General features: G+C 36.7%; 1 protein-coding gene across 1 annotated transcript; it reads left to right on the top strand.

The window, feature by feature from the left end:
• Positions 1 to 564: 564 nt before the first annotated feature.
• On the top strand, positions 565 to 18,925 carry LOC117399599 (5-hydroxytryptamine receptor 5A-like). The gene is made up of 4 exons (XM_033998887.3): positions 565 to 651; positions 3,203 to 3,312; positions 13,771 to 14,539; positions 16,094 to 18,925. The coding sequence occupies exons 3-4, from the start codon at positions 13,841 to 13,843 to the stop codon at positions 16,424 to 16,426; spliced, it is 1,032 nt and encodes a 343-aa protein (XP_033854778.1). The 5' UTR covers positions 565 to 651; positions 3,203 to 3,312; positions 13,771 to 13,840; the 3' UTR covers positions 16,427 to 18,925.
• Positions 18,926 to 23,523: the final 4,598 nt, after the last annotated feature.

Genomic DNA, 23,523 nt, shown 5'->3' with positions numbered 1-23,523 from the left:
GAGACACGGATTTTGGTCTTAGGCGCCTGTTGTAGTCTGCTATTTCAGATTGTACATATTATTACAGTATAGCATGGTTTATCATTAAAAATTAACAGACATTATTTACTGGTTATTTGTGAAACAAGCGTAAAAAAACCCCATATATTTCACCAATGAAGAGCTCATTAATACGACTCCAGGGCTCCAGCTCTTTATACAATTCGTACACTGTATGTACCAGCAGCATTCGAAAAATAAATACACTAGCCTGCGAAAAAGTAGTATTATTCAGACTAACAATTATTTTAAAAAGGGATGCGACTTATTATTTTCTTCTTTCTTCGTTTTGTTTTGCTGTTGACTTATTGCTAATTTTTTTTTTGTTTGTTTGTTTGTTTGTTTTTAAGTTACTTGTGCCTTACGGCCCATTTTATAAAAACGAATTGTTGGTAAAAAATAAATAAATAAATAAACAAATAAAGATGAATAATACAAGCAAGTTGTGGCACCCCCTTTACTTCCTTGTTTGGTTTCTTCCAAAGTCAGTGTGTTGACAGGTTTGAGCCCCACACTACACCTGCAGAAGCCACTGCAAGGCGGTGCACGGCTAAGGGGAAGGCGAAAGAAAATAAGGACTGTAGCATTCTCCTTGTCTTTCTCTTCTTAAAGGTAAGCTATTTTCATGGTTGATACTGTTCATTTAGTTTTTAAGTGTAGATAATTTTGTGTAAATTATTTGAAAATACAGTTTGATGTTAGTAGGTTGTTTAACGCTAGGGTCCGCTTGATTCGACTTGTACGTACTAGTGAATTCATTTAATTATCTGAAGTATGCATGTATGTATTTCTTTCTGTTTTTAGTATGCACCTTATCTTTTTTGAAAGTTATAGTAAAGACTGGTTAGGAATACATCTATCAAACCCCGTTTTCAGTTTAAATGTGTAGCACGAAAGCGTTGTCTTTATGCACAAGGTAAGCGTTTCTCACGTTGTAGTGTGTTTTTTGTTGCACATTCTTATAGTTTCTGTTTTTAACGAGTATCAAATTCTATAACCGTCGGTTTATGTGTTACAGAGTATTGTAACTGTTTCAGTTGAGTTATAACCTACTGGGAAACAATACCTTTAAGAACTGAAGAAAAACGTCTAACAGTTAAAATAGTTCAATTGACTTCACAAACTGAGAAGGAAAGATCACATAGATTAAGCACCGTCAGCGTGGACAGCTCATTCATTCCGCGTGGTACTCTGTCGAAAGATGATATTGTGGAATCCAACTTAATTCGACAAGAATCATCCAGTGATTGCAGTTCATTTAATAATAAATAAATAAAAAACATTAAGTGGTTTCATACACAGCTGACATTTTTATAGACAGATAAACAATACAGAATCAGAATTCAGTATACATTAATTAATTGCAGTACTTGTGCTATAATTAGGAAACTCAATATAATTATGAAAACTCAATGGAGTGATGTATACAAGATATACTCTATATGTGTAAGGTATACTTCAGAACTGATGCCTTTACAAAACAGAGTAGACACCATCTCAGGCCACCTGGGGAACTTTTTTGTATCTTTTTTCCATTACAGCAGCACCTTTTATTTGAAGCTCTGCTGTTTTTAAAACAGTTTTTACTTTTACAATGTATGTTTTCACTTGTGATTTATGGAATACAATGCCAGTTGAGAAAAATAAAAATATGTTTTTTCAGTAGGCAGGGTTTTATTCTTTTTTACTAATATACTGATCCTCCAGCTGTGAGAATGGGAGATAAAAGAAAAACATTTTTTATATATGTTCCAGGTAAATCATAAAAAACACAGCTGAGCAGGCAGCAGTGTGGCTTGATTACCTGACATTCTCAGCTGTTCTTTTTAAATAGCAGACACAATTAGACACAATTACTCATGTATACCTTACACGTGTTTAAAAGAATACACTTTCGAATTTGCAAAAAAATAAATAAATAAATAAACAGACTGCGGACATAATGAGATCACAGAAAGCATATAGAGCATCATGTCAGTCATCAAGAAAACTAACTGGAAGCTTTTTGTCTCAGAAACAAATGATTGAAGTACTTCCAGTATCATTTGAAATAGTCGGTCCATTTATGTTGCTAACTGTAGAATATCAATGTTGGTACTCATTTGTAATTGCTAGTTTTGCTAACATTGTGCTTGCAGGGTAGATTAAATCTGAAGCTAGTGTGGATGTGTGTTCTGAGATTAATGAGAATCGTGCTGCTTACCAGTTTGCTGTTTCTCTTACACAGCATCTAATCAAGTTCCTGAAATGTAAGCTCTTTAAAAAAGGACCTGCGTTGCTTAATGCAGGTTATACAATGCTTGATGGATGTGTTTTTATACCACGTCAAGGGACACCCAGAATATAACATCCTTTTTCAAGAATTTAGATGTTATTTTGGTCAATGTGCGGAGGGGGTAGGACAGTGAAGCTTGGTTCAATTGACAAAATGAGTAAAATTCAAGGAACAAATGGAAGAATCATCATCTTACCAAGACAGAAATACACTTCCTTATCTCCTGTAATCCCGTTTCAAGTCTCGTTTTTAGTGCTTATTGCACAACTTCAGAAAAAATAACAAAGAACCAATGAAAGTTCGTATCAACAGACTAATAATCTCAAAACAGGTTACTTATATTAAATTATAAAGATATTAATTTAAAATATTAGTCTTCTTGTTCACTGTACTGACTTAGAAATGTTTATTATTTTTGAAATCTGACATTGACTAATCTTCTCATCAGTTAGATGTTTTTTTGGAGTATATATGTTTCTGATTGAATCCTACTTGTTGCAATTTTAACCAATACCAGTTTTCTCACATTTTATAGAAAGCGATGATTTAAAAAAAAATAAAAAATACTTCCCAAATGTGTTCTCTCTTTGGAACTGCATTCCTATCATATAGACAGCTGTGTGAATATAAAGTAACAAGAATATCACCAAACTGAAATACAAAAGTATCTGTAGAGAAATTAAAACCGAATTATAACAAAGTAAGTTTTAAATGTGTTTTTTGTTCGGAGGTTGGCTGGACCTACGCTATAGCGCTTGGGTTTGATAGATGACAGGCATTAGCTCTGACCGTGACAACAGCTGGATTTATGGGTTTCTTCTAAATGTTCTAATTTCGGGTCCTCTTTTGTGCTTATATATGACTTCCTTTAAAATGCTTCCAATTCAGGAATCTTCTTTGGTGAACTCAGACTCAGACGATTTGTAGATGGCACTGGCCTGGCTCAGTTTACAAATGGAATTAGTATCGCTGAGCAGCTGCTGTGGACAGAGGTTTAGGTGAGTGACCTTTACATATTACCCACTGGACAATGCAATACTTTTTACAATTTATTATTTATTATTATTATTATTATTATTATTATTTATTTCTTAGCAGACGCCCTTATCCAGGGCGACTTACAATGGTTACAAGATATCACATTATTTTTACATACAATTACCCATTTATACAGTTGGGTTTTTACTGGAGCAATCTAGGTAATTGAACCCACGACCCTCCGGTCAAGAGACCAGAGCACTAACCACTACTCCACACTGCATATATATATATATATATATATATATATATATATATATATATATATATATATATATATATATATATATATATATATATATATATATATATATATATATATATATATATATATATATATATATATATATATATATATATATATAAATGGGGTGATCCTGTTTTGAAAATGCTCTTTAAATGCCTGAGGTCACTTTTATAATTGGCCCTTCAATCTGCAGTCTAATATGCATCACCTAGAATATTCATTGTTGTCTTTGTGGACTGCATTCAACAAGCAGTATTTATATGCAGATATTTACAGAAACCTCTAGATACATTTCTGAACCTCTGTTCCTCCGCCAGTACAGTTGTAATTCTAAACCCTAGGATTCAGGCAGCAACATGAGGGACTGTATACGTTGACATGGGAAGACATTGTAAGAATAGAAAGAAAGACACAGGCACTTCAGGCTATAGCCTACACACAAATATGAACAAAGGTATTTCATGGGTTTGCAAATAATGTTTGAAATCATTCGGCTGCAGCGATAGACTCAGATTACAATGACTACGCAAAGAACTGAATGTCTCATTCAGCAAAGAACTAGGCTATGTAAAATGCACAATATAGTATACTTCTGTATGTTATTCTGTTTTTCTGGTTTATATATAGATAGATAGATAGATAGATAGATAGATAGATAGATAGATAGATAGATAGATACTTTTTACTTTTTGAAAAAACTTTATTTAACAATTAAATAAAATACACAAAATCAATATTTATAAAACATATTATCACAAAATCAATTCAGATCCACCCAAAGTGAACAAAACAATACATAAAATATTATGGACACATAAAAATTCACATCACAGATACTCCTCCAGATCACCATCCTTAACAGCACACAACACACTGTCTACACACCAGACTTCCTCAAACATTGCTATATTATGCATTGCTTTATAAAAATTAAAATCCAGTCTAACCCGTGTTAATACAAGCATTCTAAAAATGACAAAAGGATCAGTATTTAAACCGTCATTCATTTTGTTTTTTCTGCTCTTTAAAATTGCTAATATGGCCTGTCCAATAAAAAAAATTCACCAGCTGGATTGAGTACTTTCTCTTTTTACACCAAAAATAAAAAACACCTCAGAGAACACAAAACCCAATCCAGCAAGCAATTCCTTCAGAGCAGCAAACAAAGGTTTTAATCTGGTGCAGAACACAAAACAATGGTAAACAGTTTCCCTTTGTGAGCAAAATGGACAGGAATCTTTCACCTCAGGGTTTATGATGCTCACAAAGGAGTTAACGGCAATGATGGTATGTAAGATCCTCCACTGCAGATCCCCCGATCTTTTTGGCAGTGGTGGCTTATACAGGGTTCTCCAAGCTGGCACTATCTGTTCCGCCACCCCCAGCTTCTCTCTCCAGTGTGTGTCTGGTATTGCCCTGAGCTGCTGCTGGTAACGGCCCTTTACACACACCCTATACAGCTGTTTCCCCTCTACTGTACACAGAGGGAGATCTCTCAGACCCTCTACAGTCAGTAAATAACCCTGCTCATCAGAAGCCTGACTGATCGCTGGGGACACTAACAGTGATGGAAAGGGGGAATCCGTGTGCGGAACTCTCTGTTCCCTAAACAGCTGGCTTAAGAGCTCCAGCCCCTCACCGGGGAGAGCAGCACGCACCTGGGCAAGGAAAAGCTCAGCAGTGCGGACAGACCGCATCCCCAGGGCAGACGCTAACCACTGGAGTCACCCAGCTGTAGGTGTTGAAATCTAAAAGGGCTTTAAGCTTTACAACACCTGCCTTCACTAACCTATGTATAAAAGTAGCAGACTGAACAATATCACACTTCAAGAAAGTATTATATATTAACGGCTCTTCTAGGAGCCAATCAAGGCTAATGTTCTCAGTGCCCCTCTGCTCAACACGCACCCACTGCCATGCCCTCAACAGGCTCCTATAATAATCTGGCAGTCGGTCCATCTCCAGTTTACCCATTTCTAACAAAAAAAGACTCCTATCCAGACCCAGCCTCCCCACCTGCTGCAGGAAGGCACAGGCAAACTGCCTCCACGGGAGGTCCTCCGTGCAATACAGCAGCCTCTGCAGGGCCTGTAACCTAAAAGCCTCTGTCCTGCTAGAAAGGTCTATGAGTCCCTGCCCCCCCCTCAGCCAGAGGCAGGTACAGCACACTCTGTCTGATCCAATGCACCCCATCCCAGAAAAACTCCAGCATCACAGCCTGAACCTGTTTCACTAATGACTGTGGGGGCTCCAAGCAGATGAACCTGTGCCACAAGCTAGAGGCCACCAAGTTATTAATAATAAGTACCCTACCTCTATAGGAGATCTGCGGAAGCAGCCATTTCCACCGCTGTAACCTGCCTTTCACCTTCTCCACCATCCCCTCCCAATTTCTCTGCACTGTGCTGTCATCCCCAAGATGGACACCCAGATAAAGGAGCCCACCCCTGCTCCACTGCAATCCAGCAGATAAAAATGGAGGACGACAACCCTTCCAGTCACCCAGAAGCACTGCACTACTCTTATCCCAGTTTACTTTAGCAGATGACAGCTTCTCAAACAGTCTTTGACAGGTGCCTACACTGTCAACATCAGTTTGGTTGTTAACAAATACAGCAATGCCATCTGCATAAGCTGTTACCTTCACTGGTTTACCGGGACACTGAGGAATGGACAGTCCAGTCAATACCCTCCTCAGCTCATTTATAAAAGGCTCTATTGCTAAAGCGTAGAGCATACCAGACATGGAACACCCCTGTCTAATACCTCTCTGAACGGGGAAAGGGGCGCTTAAGCCACCATTGATTTTCAATAGACCAGAAACGTCACCATAGAGCAGCTGAACCTTCTCTAAGAAACCGGTCCCAAACCCAAAAGCTTTAAATGCCCTCCACAGGTAGAGGTGATCTACCCGGTCAAAAGACTTTTCCTGATCCAACGACACTACACCTGCATTGAAACCAAAAAGCTTGGAGGCTGCCAGTATATCTCGGACTAAAAAGATATTATCGAAAATGGATCTGTCTGGAACGCAGTATGTTTGGTCTCCTTGCACCACCCGCCCTATCACAGTCCTGAGACGGTTTGCGAGGGCTCTGGAAAGGATTTTATAATCGGCACAGAGCAACGACACACAATCTAAAAACCTCACTATCCTCGGCGAACTTTACCCCTTCTACCTGTATCTGAACATCACCCCACACACTAGCAACCGTCTCTGTGTCCATTTGCTCACTCTCTCCCTCCGTTCCGTGACTTTCTGTGCTCTCATTGTCTTTTGCTGTATCTTGTACTTTGGTTTGGCTTTCTGCCCCCAACACAGCATCACTGCCTGCCCCCTGGGGCTCAGCTGCCCCCCCGTCACTAGCCTGCTCGCCCTCCGAGCTGCCCGCAGGTACTGATTCGCCGGCGAGCCCAGCACCGGCCGGTCCTGGCTTCTGCTTATCAGCAGTCTCGTCTCCCTTACTCCCATCCCGCTCCCTACTCTCTTTCTCAGGACAGTTTTTCACCAAGTGACCTTCAGTCCCACATCTGAAACACTTCGAGTCCAAGGTTGCATAAATGACATAATCACTGCCATCCACCTTAAATTTAAGCGTGATGTTAAGATCTTCATCGATGTTTTTTAGAATCATAAACAACTGCCTTCTGAATGACATAACATGTTTCAAATGTGGTGACAGCCTAAAGGGATTCTCTTCAGCCCAGACATGAGCTGCCCATATCTAGCCAGCTCCCTCTCTATCACTTAATTTTTCAGGAATGGGGGAACATTAGAAAGGGTGATTTTCCTAGCGGGGACAGCAAAAGGAATTACGGGGAGAAACGTATTATTGACAACAATCCCCTTTTCTACAACCATAGACACTAGCTCCACTGTACCTAAAAAAACCACGATCGATCCGCTCATGCGAGAAGCCGATTTTACGTTTTCACAACCGACTACCTCCCCAATAGCGAGCACACATTCCTCCAAAGGGATAAACCCCTCGGCGGAAACTTTAACTCCATGCCGACGGGTTAACCTTTCAAACGAAAAGTTTGGCGGCGGCCTCCCTCCTGTGCCGGCCATCCTGCCCGCTGTCGCTGACAGAGCGTCAGCTCAGCACATAGAACTGTTCACCAGTACACTATAAACAAGAAATGCAAAACAATATAAAAACAAACAAGAGGAAAAGACCGACAAACCTACCAGCAGCGCTCATGCACACACCACCACTCCACACCGCTCTCACTCCGCCAGGCAAAACAAGTCGAGATAGATAGATAGATAGATAGATAGATAGATAGAATTTTGTTTTCCCTAAAGGCCAGGGTTTCTCTATCTTTCTATATACCAGACCAATGTTATGTCAGGCAAATACAATGTTGGGAGCAAAATATACAATGATAGCATTTCCATATACAGTTGATAACACTTCTCAATCGTATTACCTGTCAACACCAACTTACCTCTCATATTACCTGCCCTATAAATACAACAGATTGATCACAGCCATTTTCCCTTATTGAAGTTAGAGAATCATAGCTGCTCTAATTCATGCTGTGTGTTTAAGAGTTTAAGACATAGGCAGAGACAATTACAGTGGTACAGGGCATTGGCTCAATTTGTTCTTATTAATTTCCAGTTCTACTCACAGTATGTGTAAGCTTTTTGTAATATGCATATAGTAGCCTACATGGTAGATAGAATTGGGGTGTCAGATCTTTTAAACCTATCATTTCTGTCTCTTTCATAAACGATAATTAACAGAAGCCATTTCCTTGACCATTCTAAATACATGTTTTCCTTGTGTTGCATGGTTAATGTATTTACAGATACAAGGCTTGTAAAATGGGGGAAGCTTTAGCTGGCCTACCTATTGTATTGAGATACAATACCAGTAAAGATTCGACTGGAATATAGAAATAGCCAATAACGGCTGGATAACCTCTCGCAGTTGTGGTTGAAAGACTTGTCATATTTGCACTTAGGATCTCACAATATCGAGACGAGCCTCTGGAATGTAGTCATATAACCCATTTAGAAACTAAAACAGAAATATACCAGCGCCAAAGTATCCATGTTCTTTTTCTGCAAACCTAGCAGAATATGAAAGCACTGCTATATTTTTATTAACTCTGATTGCTCGTCAACTTGTGCTTTTATTTGTATTGGCCAAAGAAAAAAAAGGCATCTAGGGGTTCCATATTAATGTTTAAAACCAAGCGTAAGCTCAATGGTCAGAGACTGACAAGACAGGATCAGAACCACTTGGGAATCTCGGAGGGTAGAAACTGACCAATCAGATGTGCTCTGTGAACGTCTTCTTGAGCTGGCAGTGTGTAGTTTGATTTGGATAGTATTATTATTATTATTATTATTATTATTATTAGTTTATTTAGCAGACGCCTTTATCCAAGGCGACTTACAGAGACTAGGGTGTGTGAACTATGCATCAGCTGCAGAGTCACTTACAATTACGTCTCACCCGAAAGACGGAGCACAAGGAGGTTAAGTGAGTTGTTCAGGGTCACACAATGAGTCAGTGGCTGAGGTGGGATTTGAACCGGGGACCTCCTGGTTACAAGCCCCTTTCTTTAACCACTGGACCACACAGCCAGAAGAAGCTCAGAGTGAATTATCAGCAGGCAGACAGACAGCATTTTTAAACAATGTGGATTAGCCTGAGAGCTCTGAACAATCATTTCCATCTACATCTACATCTACTGCATCGTCAGAGCAGACCCTGATTTAGACCCCTGCATGTATTGTAATAATGCACCTACAATGAGTGAAAGCTGTGTTATTTAATTAATTGAGGGATAATTGTGCACAGCTTATCCCACGTCAGACTGTAACCTTCCTGCTGTCGGCTTCCAGACAGAAAAAGGAGGCAGGATTTTAAATTTTAAAACTGGAATTTTTTTTTTGCTGCAGAATGCATACCGTAAATATAATTTAACATAATATAATTTATAATTTAACAAAACCATATATATATATATATATATATATATATATATATATATATATATATATATATATATATATATATATATATATAGTTTAATATTCTATGATACCATTTTTGTGATCCTGTGTCCATTTAATGAAAAATAATAATATAATAAGCCTCTAATTTAAAAGGTAGGAATCCATTGCTTTACAGTTAAGTGCATTAGGTAATGGTTAAAAAGTGAAGTTGCAAATTATTTCTATCTTTCTCTCACCTGCAGACATCAATGGTGGTCTTCCTATATTTCTGTCAAAAGGTTTACTGATTTTAGTGACTCTGGAAGAATGAATTTCTAAATGAAACCTATGATTTAGGTGTGGTTTCAAAAGCAACCCATCCTTCAACCACTCGCTTATTAGACCGAATTTAAACCAGACTGCTTGACCATTAAATATTATTTTTTTAAAAATCAAGGGAAAGACATGAAAAGTATATTTTAAAAACCTTTTTATTAACACACAAACAACATCTTAACCCCTCACTGTCTATGAACTAAAATGTGCACTGAGGTTTATATTAAGGCACATTAAAATGTAGTTAACATGACAGTGTGTGATGCAATAATGATGTGAATGATGTAATAATAATGGCCGTGATGAAACTCCAGAAATCCTTTTTAGAAGGCATAACATACTATAATTCACATTTTGAGGATGCCACCGTGATAAATAATTTGCTTTATTTATGTATTAATTTAAGATCGTATTAGTAATTTGGTTTGGTATGGAACTATTCACAAACCCCCATTTGCAACATCCTAAGAATGTTACATTTACAGTATCTGGAGGTAGAGCTACAACTACGGAACTTCATTTTTCCATAATTTGAAAAAAATTAAAAAAATAAATTTCAGTTAAAAAAATCTGATTTAAATAAAAGAAAATGAATGAAAACCAATGCTTTATTTGCAGTATGAATTAGTTTGTCTCAATAAAGCAGGTGGTCTGGTTCTCCCAAGTCAATTATATTGACTGTTTTTTGATAACCGCACAGCTGTTTAATCATGTTGTCTTGAGATCATTAGAAATATGATTTAATTGGTTCAGTTAAAACTACATCATTTATGTTGCAGCTGATTCCAACTCGTTCTTATGTCAATTGATGTCTGTAGACACTTTGTGAACTGCATCATAAACAGGTGTTCAAATGTTGAGGCAATCCCATGAAGAGACATCTCTATTTTATAGATGATTAAATATTGCAATGCCAGCTAAAGAGTGTTGCCATTGAAATGGTTTGTGTGCGTAAGTGGGTCCCTATAAGTAACATCTACTAATACATAATACAGACAGTATGTTGAATGGCCTAAACTTAATACCACCTTCATACCATTCAGCACCCTGCTGGGGGTTCAGCGACCCCTTTTTATTACACTGTAACCAGTACAAATGCAGAGGAATGCGGTTTATGCAAGTGTAGTTTGTTCAGAGAGAAATAATATATATAGGAACATTTTTATTAATATCTGCAAGTTCACTTGCAAATAAAAATACACCATATATCTTTGCAGATAGTGCCATTTTTAACAAATAGTGGGTAAAGCCTTGTTTCTTTAACAGAGGAGACAAACAAAAACAAAACATGTATATACAGTAAATGATTCCACACCATGCTCTGTGTTGATATTTGGAGAGCAATGCTTTCCCCAATTTGGCATTGACCTTGAGAAAATTATTGAAAGCATTTAGGAGAGGGTTGTCAACATCTGTTAGACATTCCTGCTTTAAGCCCTGGTTAGTCAAAGCTGCCATCTATATTAACAGCATGCAATACGAGGTCGCCAGTTCACATCAGAGATTCCATTTACTCAGTTGTGCCAAACAGTCTGCTCATGTCAGAGAGTGTCTCAGAAATACAGTTTGTGGTGCAATTGTGTAAATGATGTCAACATAATCAAATAATGGCTTACCTGAATGGTGAACCAGGCTGAGTCCTATGGAATAATTAAAGTATTTGTGATTCTAGCAGCTGCTTTAATGTGTGTTAAAGTCATTGTAGATAACAAAATGATTTCATAAACCCTTCCATTTGCTACATATGTCTCAAATGTGCAGTTGTTAAAGAAACGCGTGGTACAGCACATATTCAAACATATAAAAAATCAAGCAGACAGTAGTTTAAAGAAAGTGGCAGAATTGAAGTGCTTATCTAGCAAATCCCACTCCCTTGTGGCTCTTCAGTAGTGGAGCAGCCCTATTGACTAACTCATCACTTCATGACAGATCTGAATGTGCTGTGACTCTACACCATTTACTTACTGAACCTAAACCTTCGCGAAAGACCAGAGGAGGTTGAAAATTATATAACCACAAAAGCAGAAGAGCCTGGCCTATTTGCATAATGGTTCAAAGACTTTCTTGCAGTGTGCAATGTTGTCGGTTTGCAGCCAGCCTCCATCCTGTTACACACCATACGAATGACTAATTAAAGTCATGCAGCTCTGGATTGAGACGGCCATTTTCTTTGGAGCTCAGTTGACAGTGCTCTAATTTAAAAGCTGGACATTTGAAAATGTTGCTGGAATAGCATGAAGGTGAAATTCACTACAGTATAAGCTGTTTCATGAAGATCACGTTTCTACAGCACTGAGGAAGTCCTCTCTCCACCTTCCCACCAGGCTGACAGCTCTTAAACTAGCGTCCCCCTATAGTTACAATTCCAGACACTTTATTGAAATGTAGGTCTCTAATTCCAAAGCAAGCTTCATGAGCTTGGCAACATAGATCACAAAGCAGAAGTTTACAAATATATATATATTTTGTTGTACAAATAAATAAACAAACATTATTCAGATTAGTTTCAGGACCATGGACAGAGGTTTCAGATGAAATTACATTAATCACCGAGGCAGATTTCAAGATTTAATGAAACCGAACTCGTTTAAAGTATATTTTAATTAAGTAATGTTTTTTTTCTGAAAGAAATAAGCTATGGTGCATTTTATTTATGTCTTTTTGAATTTCCAGAAATGTATAATTTAATCACTTCATGCATCTCTCCTAACAAAGTAATAAAATGACATGTGAATCAATTTGTAAACCAGAAAAGAAATGAATTCAATGTAATTAAACATTGGTGGTAACTATGAAAGACTATGTATTTGATATGTAAACTGACACCAGTATGGCTGAAAAAGAAAATCAAACATCAATAAAATAAAATATATAAAATCGTGAACCATGTGCACACTTCCAGCAGTATTTCTGGTACTCTGTCTTCTTTATATTGTTAAATAATTTGAAGCAAGAAATCCAGCTTTATTGTCCTAAACAACTACTGTAAAAAATAAACAGCCCTACTATTATAGCTACGTAAATAGAAATGATGCCATTGGTTTAGACTGTCGTTCTTTTTATACGTGCTGTTTCTGTATTACTATTTATAAATAGTTTCCTGTTTTCCTCTGTACAAAGGCTTACTGTTCATATAAACACCCATTCATGTCTGAAAACTGTAATACATATTAATATCTAACCTTTTAATAGTGAAGCTTGGCTACTGAAGTAATACAGCAATATGCTGCCTAGTTACACAACCTATACAAATAGCCCTTATCAACCATAAAAGAGCTGATGGAGCGTACAGCTTCAAATTAAAAACAACATTTTAAGTGATATCTGACACTTTGAATCAGGACGTACTGTACGGGCTTGATTAGTTGTTGTTTTGTGCCCTGCTATAATAATTGCAGCTCTTAGTTCAGGATTGGTTAATTTACAGAAGGAAAGCCTACCCAGCTTGATCCCCACACTGAAAACTGAACAACACACACTCCTAAGAGGCAGCTGGTTTTCTTTAAGAAGAACAGAGAATTTGGATACTTAAAAAAATCATGCTTTAAATAAAAGCAAGGTTATTCACTTGCTAGATCTCTTTTGCAGATTGAGTTAAGTGCTCAAGCTCTTGCCTGAGAACAGCAGGATGCTACATTTTGTCAGGTATGTTGTTCTACATCCCCATATATTCCTAGAAATATGGAGATACGTCTGACATTACAGTGGAAGTAAATGATTGAATTAAAAGACGTGTTGCCAACGGTAAACTATTATGGGTTATAAAATAGTTATTTTACATGTCAACAGCACAGCGTTTGTATTGCCATGGTGTTACTAGAAAAAGAAAGGTAGAAATGCAAGCACTGAATCATTTTTTTGTTTCTTTGAATGATGCAGGGTGAACACATCAAATGACCTTATTTGCATATCTTTCTGAGAGTGCGCAGGACTGAAATCCATCGGCAGAATGCCATTTCCTAATTTGACAGTCTCAGCGAACCACAGTTTGGGGGAAGAAGACTTCTACAGACCCCTTTCTATTTTCAGTGTTTTAATATTGACGTTGCTTGCCATGCTCGTTATTGCCACCTTTGTATGGAATGTGCTGGTACTTGTGACGATCCTCAGGGTAAGAACTTTTCACCGTGTGCCCCACAACCTGGTTGCTTCTATGGCTATCTCTGATGTAATGGTTGCAGCACTTGTGATGCCTCTCAGTTTGGTGCATGAACTCAATGGTCGGCACTGGAGACTGGGGAGGGTGCTTTGCCAAGTATGGATATCATTTGATGTCCTCTGCTGCACAGCAAGCATCTGGAATGTTACAGCCATTGCCTTGGACCGCTACTGGTCAATCACCAGACACTTAGAATACACACTGAAAACCAGGAAACGAATTTCAAACGTCATGATTGTTATAACATGGGTTTTGTCTGCAGTAATCTCCCTTTCCCCACTGTTTGGTTGGGGAGAGACATACTCAGAAAATGAAGAGCAGTGCCAAGTTAGCCAAGAGCCTTCGTACACCATCTTTTCAACATGTGGAGCCTTTTATGTTCCCCTGTGTGTCGTCCTGTTTGTGTATTGGAAGATTTATAAAGCTGCCAAATTCAGAATTGGATCCCGTAACAAAAATACTATAACACCCATGGCTGACGTTGTGCAGGTAGGTTGATATCTATCTATCTATCTATCTATCTATCTATCTATCTATCTATCTATCTATCTATCTCTTAACAATGTGTAACAGTATCTAAACAATGTTGAATCTAAATACCAATGCTCTTTATTGACTTACTTTTTAACTTCACTTGATATAATAACACATGCAGTCAGTTTTAGTTTTAGGGTAGCAGTGTTGTAGTTAAGATCATTAAAATAGACCCTCCCACATACCTGTCTAAATCAGTTTAAGTCTGATGTTGACTGGCAGCACAGTGGTGATCATAAATCAGTCCTGTCTAGCAATGTAGTAATGCTAAAAGAAACTAGTACAATTATTTGCAAAACTTTGACTAGATGTCTTCATATTATTGTTGAAAGGTTTGTCATTTTACCAGTTTTCTGATAATATTACTACATATCTACATATTTTGTATTTATGAATGAACTGTATGCGTTTTAAATGAGCTTTAACTGTTCATTTAGAAGATATATTGAACAAACAATAGTAGTAAGAAGTAAGAGCTGGTGGGTTCAATACAACTACAATATAAGTTCATCCACTTCGCTTAAAGGATGACTAACCAAGGCTTTAAAATCCATTTGACCAAATCTGTATGCATGCCATTGATTATTTTTAGTCTTTTCAATCTGCACTAGTTCTTACCTTCCAGTCACCAGAAATGATTTGAACTGACATTTATACTAACACAAAGAGGGAATAAAATGGATCAATGTATGGTACCTAGCTAAGAAAATCTAAAAAGGCTATTTAAGGACGTACTTCATTTATTTATTTTTAAGTATAATTTCTTATCGGCTTCCAGTCTGTGCATTATTGTTGGTGAATCTGCAATTCATTCAAGTTCCTAATATGCATTACCTTCGCTTCATAGATCTCACATTTTCCTGTATGCAAGATGAACACATTATTGTAAGCATGATATTTATTCATAGTAATTAATGAACAGAAAATGAGCAGCCTACTTTGTGCATATTACAAGGCCGCACTTCTGCACGCTCTTGAAGGAAGAAAGGTGAACATTGAAAACAATGGACTAGATTCTCAAAGCTCTTAGTCCAGATTTTTATTTGCACAGTCTTTATCTCAAAGGAAAATAACCATACAAATAAGAAAAACATTCAGACTCTTCACAAGCCCCCTCAATGAAGTGTCTGAGCTGTGTGTTTCTGGGTTAATAACTTTATTGGGTGTTTTTTCTTTACTAAATGAAAAAATCATGCCAGCGACGATTTTGAGAATCCAGCTTTAAGTCTTCAGGGGAAAGCAGTGTTGTTTTACTGACAGAGCTTATAGGGGTTACTTCTGGGTTTTGGAGTTTTTGTAAAAGGAAATGACTCATCATATTTAAAAAAATCTCTATCTATCTATCTATCTATCTATCTATCTATCTATCTATCTATCTATCTATATTTCTCAAGAAAAAATGTAATCATTACAAATTAGGTGATTTTTTTAAATATATTGTCATGAGCTCTTGATGTTTGGTGTACTGCAGGTGTTACTTACAAAGTGTTTGTTCAATGCATCCTTCAGGTAAAAGAAGCCTCCCATCAGCCACAGAGGGTGTTCACAGTGCGACACGCCACAGTCACTTTCCAGACAGATGGGGATACTTGGAGAGAACAGAAGGAGAAGAAAGCTGCCTTGATGGTGGGAATCCTCATAGGGGTGTTCGTTCTTTGCTGGATCCCTTTCTTCATCACAGAACTCATTAACCCTCTATGTTCCTGTGACATCCCTCCTATTTGGAAAAGCATTTTCCTGTGGCTTGGTTACTCCAACTCGTTTTTTAATCCGCTGATCTACACAGCCTTTAACAAAAACTACAACAACGCCTTTAGAAATTTGTTTTCTCGACAGCAGTGAGCAGCATGGAATTTTCTGCGTCCCACAGAGAGACTTTAAAAGACTTCCCACAGTGAACCAATGTTAATGTTGTATCAAGTACTTGAGAAGGCTCCTTCTCCTGTCACTTATTATCAGTTGTTAATATAGTAACTGGGGGGAGGGGGGGCTTTATTATTAAAAACATTAATTATTAAAAACAAAAACAGCTGATGCCCACTCAAGCAGTGACAGAGATACACTGAAGAAAAAAACAGAATTAATAGTGATTAGTGAACAAACAATTAGCAACCTACTTTGTAATTGGCAACCTCCTTTGCAATTAGCAACCTGCTTTGTAATTGGCAACCTCCTTTGCAATTAGCAACCTGCTTTGTAATTGGAAACCTATTTTGCAATTAGCAACCTACTTTGTAATTGGCAAACACCTTTGCAATTAGCAACCTACTTTGTTTTGTTTCAAGGTTGGACTTCCGATCTTGAAGTAATGCAGTGAACATTGAACACATTGAATTGAAATGGGCAAAATAACTATTTTGTATGTTTTTGATCAAATACATATGCTACTTTTTGTGCTGCATATACTGTAGCTCATGGATCTTAGCAATGTGATTATAACGTTACTCAATAAAACATTAGTACAATTCTGTGTCCATGGACAGTAAACACATGGTTGAATCTTAATTTACCAATAAGTTATTGCAAAAATTATACGACACTGGTCTATATATCCAACCCCAGTATAAATGTTTTAATAGAGAATGTGCCCACAGTGTTTTTAACATTGATGTTGAAACTATACAATAGGGTTCTGAAAATATGTGTTACCTTTGTATCTTGTAAGGTTTACATCTTCTGTAATTTCAAATTTTTTATGAAGAAAAAAAATAATATCTGTTCCAGGCAGTGTGGTGTGACACGCTGCCATTACGGATGCTGTCCTGTCATTGAAACGAGAGGAGGTGAAAAGCGAAAAAACCACAAATGCATACAAACCCATTTTGCATTGTGGGTAAGACGTTCGCTAGTGGTGCGCAAGGTTACTGGTTCACACCCAGCCTCCACCCCAATACATATCCCAGAGATTTTATTCTTTCCGTTTTTGTATGTATTTGTTTATTTATTATGTATGTGTTTATGTGCTTATGTATGTATTTACGATCATGCATGGTGTTAATACGAACATGGTGTGGATTGTGTAACAGTTATTGCATGCTTGTTGAATGAACAGTTGTGCACCTCTTTTCACAGATGCATTTAATTGTTAATAAACGATAGCATAATAAAATGCAGCTGTGCGCTCGTGTTGTACTGGTATATTATGCTGCATTACTTTGTTTTAGATGGACAATCCCTAAGAGTTTTGTGGAACTTGTGGGTTCATTTTGGTATTGTTGTCTTTTGAAATTGTTCAGACTAAAGTGTTTAAAATGTAACTCTGTCATGGGATCAGTGGTTGTTGTTGTTTGTGTTAGTGTTCTTTTTAAAACTGTAATTTATTTATGAAAGTATTACAATCATTGAACACTCTGACACATTGTTACTGAGCTAGTTAATCGGGCATGTAACCAGGTTTGGACCAATCACAGTCCAATGTTTTTTTTTTTTTGGTTTTTTTTTAAATTATTATTGATTATTGCTTTTATGGTACATAAGAACTATTTTTATAGATATGTATATTAAAAAAAAAAGTATTTTATAGCTTTTACAGCCCATGCTACTGAACTATTTTGCTCTACATCCAATGTATATGTTTGTAAGTTACACAATACTGTGTATACAGTATTAAAATGATGTCTGCTACTGTAATAAGCTGATGTTGTACTTCTCTTAAAGGAGTGCTACCCAAAGCTTTATGATACCTCCTGTTAGCACCAGCAACATTATCACATGTGCAAGAAACAAACAAAAAGCTGTTCATTAAATAAAGGAGAACAACACTTACTGAGCTTTACCCCTTTTGTATGAATGGAAAAAGGTTAAATGTGTTATCACTTGAAAACAACCTTTCTAATAATCTACCTTAGTAATGTTATGACTTATATACTGTACTTGCTTTGTAAGAATGTCGCTTCAAATGAATGAATAATACATGGTATGGATTATTATCTGTAGCCACAATTCAGGGAATCCAAATGAATGCTGCATATTCTGTTTAAAAATTGACTTCATGATCTTCAAAACCAGATTTCAGAACCAGAAAACAAGAACAAAAATATAAATATAAATTGTTGAACTTAGTAGTGGTGTGGTATTTGTTGACAATACCAGAGTGAACTGACAAGAAGCACATTTTCCTGACTAGATTTCAAGATGCAGATATGTATTACCAAATGAAAGAAGTACTCATTATAGGAAGTGTCTGTTTTATTATTATTTTATTTCATAGCAGCTAGTGAAAAAGAAATGGACCAGCGCTCCTTACAAATATTCTACCTTGTTAAAAGCAGTTCAACTCCCAGATGTCGTTGCAACTCTCTAAACATTTCCTCTCACCTTTCCTGTTGCGAATGCTGCCTTCTCTATGACGTGTGCTTTTAATATCTCTGCAAAGGGTATTTTCCTTCAATTGATCTAATGAAGAGACTGGAATACTGTGTGTGCAAGGAAAAGCGGCTCATTCTTATTCTCTAATCGCTGTGACTAAGAAATCTCTTAAAAAAGCAAATACCCTTCTATCATAATGTGGCCCTTTTTCAGATTGGAAAATATGATATCATTGAATGGTAATACAGTGTAAGATATAGGATTATTGGAGTGTTAGTTTTACGTATTTGAAGATACTGTAGTTCTTATCTTGCCAGCTGTCTTTGTTGCTTCCTCTGTATTAGTTGGAAGGGATGTTGGCAACAATATTACAACTTATATACACTACCTTTAGTATGCTGGACTGTGTGTCCCAGCACTATCCAGTACTGAGGGTAGTTTATATGTTGTGGTGTAATGGTTTGTTATATTCCTAAATCACATGTTTTCAAAGAAAAATACTTCTTATTGTTTGTATTTCCAAAGTTTCCAAAGCAGCAGTGAACATGTTGAAGTTAAACAGTAATACAAACATATTGATTTTCAAGGGTTATCTGCAATTTGCTTGGCTTGTTATTTATTTTTTTCTGCATAGAACACACTTATTTCAAAGGCTCATTTCAAAGGGTATACATACTTATTTCAAAGGCTGTAGATTCTGTCTTGAGAAACCTTCTGATAAGGGACAGTGAGGCGTGTATAACATTGCAATACTCACTTGCAAAATGAATAAGCACTTTACTGTGTACAGTGTAACAATAAAATAGGCTTCATGTTTTCTTAACTCTTTAATTCTTCAGATTTTTTTTTGTACCAGTATGTGGGGTTATGCAAAGTACTGTACTTGTTATTTTAGAGAACGGTCCATTTAAAATGTATAGGGGGACTAAGGGTTATTTTAGAGAACGGTCCATTTAAAATGTATAGGGGGACTAAGGGTTATTTTAGAGAACACTCCATTCAAAATGTATTGGGGGACTAAGGGTTATTTTAGAGAACACTCCATTTAAAATGTATAGGGGGACTAAGGGTTATTTTAGAGAACAGTCCATTTAAAATGTATAGGGGGACTAAGGGTTATTTTAGACAACACTCCATTCAAAATGTATAGGGGGACTAAGGGTTATTTTAGAGAACACTCAATTTAAAATGTATAGGGGGACTAAGGGTTATTTTAGAGAACACTCCATTTAAAATATATATGGGGACTAAGGGTTATTTTTCAAAACTATAAAGACACCACATAAGTATAGTGAAAACCCCTATATTGCATTTATGAGTTGTTTATCTATATTTACATGTTTATAAATAGGAGTAAACTGCTTTGAACCATACTACTCACAACAAACCTGTGACAGGCTGACTGAGTGGTCTGACGTCAGGCAGAAGCAGGAAGGAAACCGACACCGAGGAGTACTGCAGGTAAGGTGGCGTTTGCCGTTTTTATTAAGCAAATCACAAATAAATAAAATATTTAAACAAAACACTTGCGCTCACAGAGCAAAATAAAAGGGTTAACAAAACAAATCTCGAACACAAAATAACGCGATCAGGCTGGGCAATAGCCTTCACTGATCCTTTGTCTTTTAAATCAAGTTTCTCTCTGCTCGCTCTCTCCTCTCTCACACCCACCCCGAGCTGCTTCTTCTTCTTCTGGTTAATATATAGGGCACATTCCATCTATTATTTTAGATGATTAGCGCCCTCTATCTGTAATCCTTTGTCTGTCTGTTTTACTTTATCTTTCTGTCATCTTTATTTATTATAACGTCCCTTTTCCTGTTTCCTTTATATATTTCGTCGGTATCCTTTCTCTATTCAGTCTCCCTACCTCTTTCCCTTTTCCCAGCAAGTTCTTTATATTGACTTCATATACCTCAATTTCTCTCAGCCTCCTCTCCATTTGCCTTCTCTGCTCCTCATATTTCTCACACTTTAATAAATAATGTTCTACTGTTTCTGCTACTTTACATTTTTCACACTTTCCATCTTCATGTTTCCCCAGTCTTAAAAGATGTTCATTTAAAGAACTATGCCCAATCCTTAACCTATCCAACGCTCTTTCCTTCCCAACTCTTTGTTCACCCAACTGTTGTTCACCTCTTTCTTGATATTATAATAAAACCTTCCTTTTATGCTTTCATCCCATCTCTCCTGCCATTCTTTTACTATCATTTTTTTCACATAGCCTCCCATTTCCTGCGATCCCAAAGGAATCACCACATCAATGTCCTCTCTTTTTAACCCATTTTTTGCTGCCAGATCTACCATCTTGTTGCCCAGAATGCCAGCGTGACCAGGAATCCAAACAAATCACTTTGATCCTCATTATTGTGCATTCCTTACATTGTTGCATTATTTCAACTATGATATCACTTCTATCATTAAACTCCCCTTTTAATGCAATAAGACCACTTAATGAATCTGAAAATATGACCGCTTTTTTAGGCTTTATTTCAGCTATTTTAACTATTGCAAATAGTATAGCTACCATTTCTGCAACAAATACAGATAAATGGTCAGATATCCTCGCTATTTTACAGATATCTAATTCTGGGATATAATATGCTATTGCCACTCTTCCTGTTTTTGGATCCTTGGATCCATCTGTATATATACATAATGCCTCCATACTCTTCTCCTCTACAAAAGCTTGACTCTTTCTTTTCAGTTCCATTTTCTCCCCTCCTTTCTTCACTTGCTCACTCAATTCTATACAACAGTTTGATTTTTCCATCATCCATTCCGGAAACACATTTATATTAACATTCTTTACCAATTTTAATTTTTCCATTCCCAATTCCTTTATCCATTTTTGCATCCAATACCCCAACATGCCCCCATTTGTTTCCCACCTCTCCTTTTTATAATGATTAATCCACCTATCTTCCATGCTTTTCCGAGGAGGAAATTCTGAATGCAGAGAGTTAGCCTTTATCCAATATTTTATACTTAACCATTTCCTCCTTAGTTCCAATGGCATCTCATTTACTAAAACCTGCATAGCATTTATTGGAGCAGGTTTCATAGCTCCTATACATACCCTTATTGCTTTAGCTTGCAAATTATCAAATTTTTCCATCTTACTTTTACAAATTCCCACTAGAATCTGACTTCCATAATCTATTACACTCCTAATTAACCCTCTGTATATCATCATCATACAAGTTTTATTTGCTCCCCAACTCGTCCCTTAGAATATTCATCCTTCCTTTATATTTATCTATTATAGAATTTATTTGTTTTCCCCAAGTTAATTTTTTATCAAACCACACTCCCAAGTATTTAAATTCCTCCACCTCTTTAAGAATCTTATCTTGGTATAATAAATCTAACTTCTCCTGCTCTCTTCTTCTTCGTGAAAATAATAGCACCTCTGCTTTTGTTACTGATATTTTAAAGCCCCATTTGTTTGACCATTTTTCCAGGTTATTCAATGCCTCCTGCAATTCCCTCCTAACTATTTCAATATTTGTATTCCTTTTATAAATAACCCCATCATCAGCAAACAGACCTACAGATACTTTTGATCCTACTAAAATATCCTCAGCTAGATCATTTATCATTATATTAAATAGCAAAGGGCTAATAACACTTCCTTGAGGAGTTCCATTTTGCATCTCAAATCTTTCAGAGAACTTCCCCTTCATTTTCACTTTAAATCCTCTTTCCTTCAGAAACTCTCTGATCCGCCACAAAGTCCTCCTTTTTATCCCCAATGATGCTATTTTATATATTAAACCTTCTTTCCAGACCATATCATACGCTTTCTCTATGTCAATAAAAACTGCCCCGACCACCTCATTCTCACTTAATGCCTCCTTGACTTCAGTAGACAATCTTACCAACTGATCAGTCGTCGACCTATTTTTATGAAAGCCACTTTGATAATCACTCAATAATTTTTTAGATTCCAGAAAATACCACATTCTCTCACACACCATCCTTTCCATAATTTTACATATAGTAGCCGTCAATGCTATTGTTCGATAAGATCCCACTTCACCCGGATCCTTTCCTGCCTTACTTATAGGAATGATGACAGCATTCTTCCATTCTTTAGGTAACACCCCCAACTCCCACACTTTATTATAAAGTTTTAATAATATTTCTAAACTATCTGGTAACATTTTATACATATTATTAGAAATCTTATCTTCACCTCGCGAGGAATTCTTGCCTTTTTCAATCGCTGCTTTCACTTCACCTATTGAAAAAAGAACATTTATTTTTGTTTTGACATCTTCCCTATCTTCCAATATTACTGAATTATTTATATAAAATGGTCCCCTCTTTTCTAAAAATTCTTTATTATAATTCTCATCTTGTCCTATCTTAGCAAATGCTAACCCCAGCATAGAGGCTTTCTCCTCATCTTCCGTTATAATTATTCCATCCTGCTTTAACGGAAATGATTTGTTCCCTTCCCCTTTTCCTGCCATTGCCTATATTTTATTCCACACATCTTTTATACTAGAATCATAACTTATTTTAGTGCAATAATCCTGCCAATATTCTTTTTTCCTTTTCCTAATAGCCCTTTGAGCCATTGCTTTTGATTTTCTAAACTTAATTAAGTCATCTGCTAACAT

Source organism: Acipenser ruthenus, chromosome 4 (genome assembly GCF_902713425.1).
Source record: "Acipenser ruthenus chromosome 4, fAciRut3.2 maternal haplotype, whole genome shotgun sequence".
NCBI classification, from domain to species: domain Eukaryota; kingdom Metazoa; phylum Chordata; class Actinopteri; order Acipenseriformes; family Acipenseridae; genus Acipenser; species Acipenser ruthenus.
The sequence above is the reverse complement of the archived record's forward strand: the minus strand, read 5'-3'. Positions and strand labels throughout refer to the sequence as shown.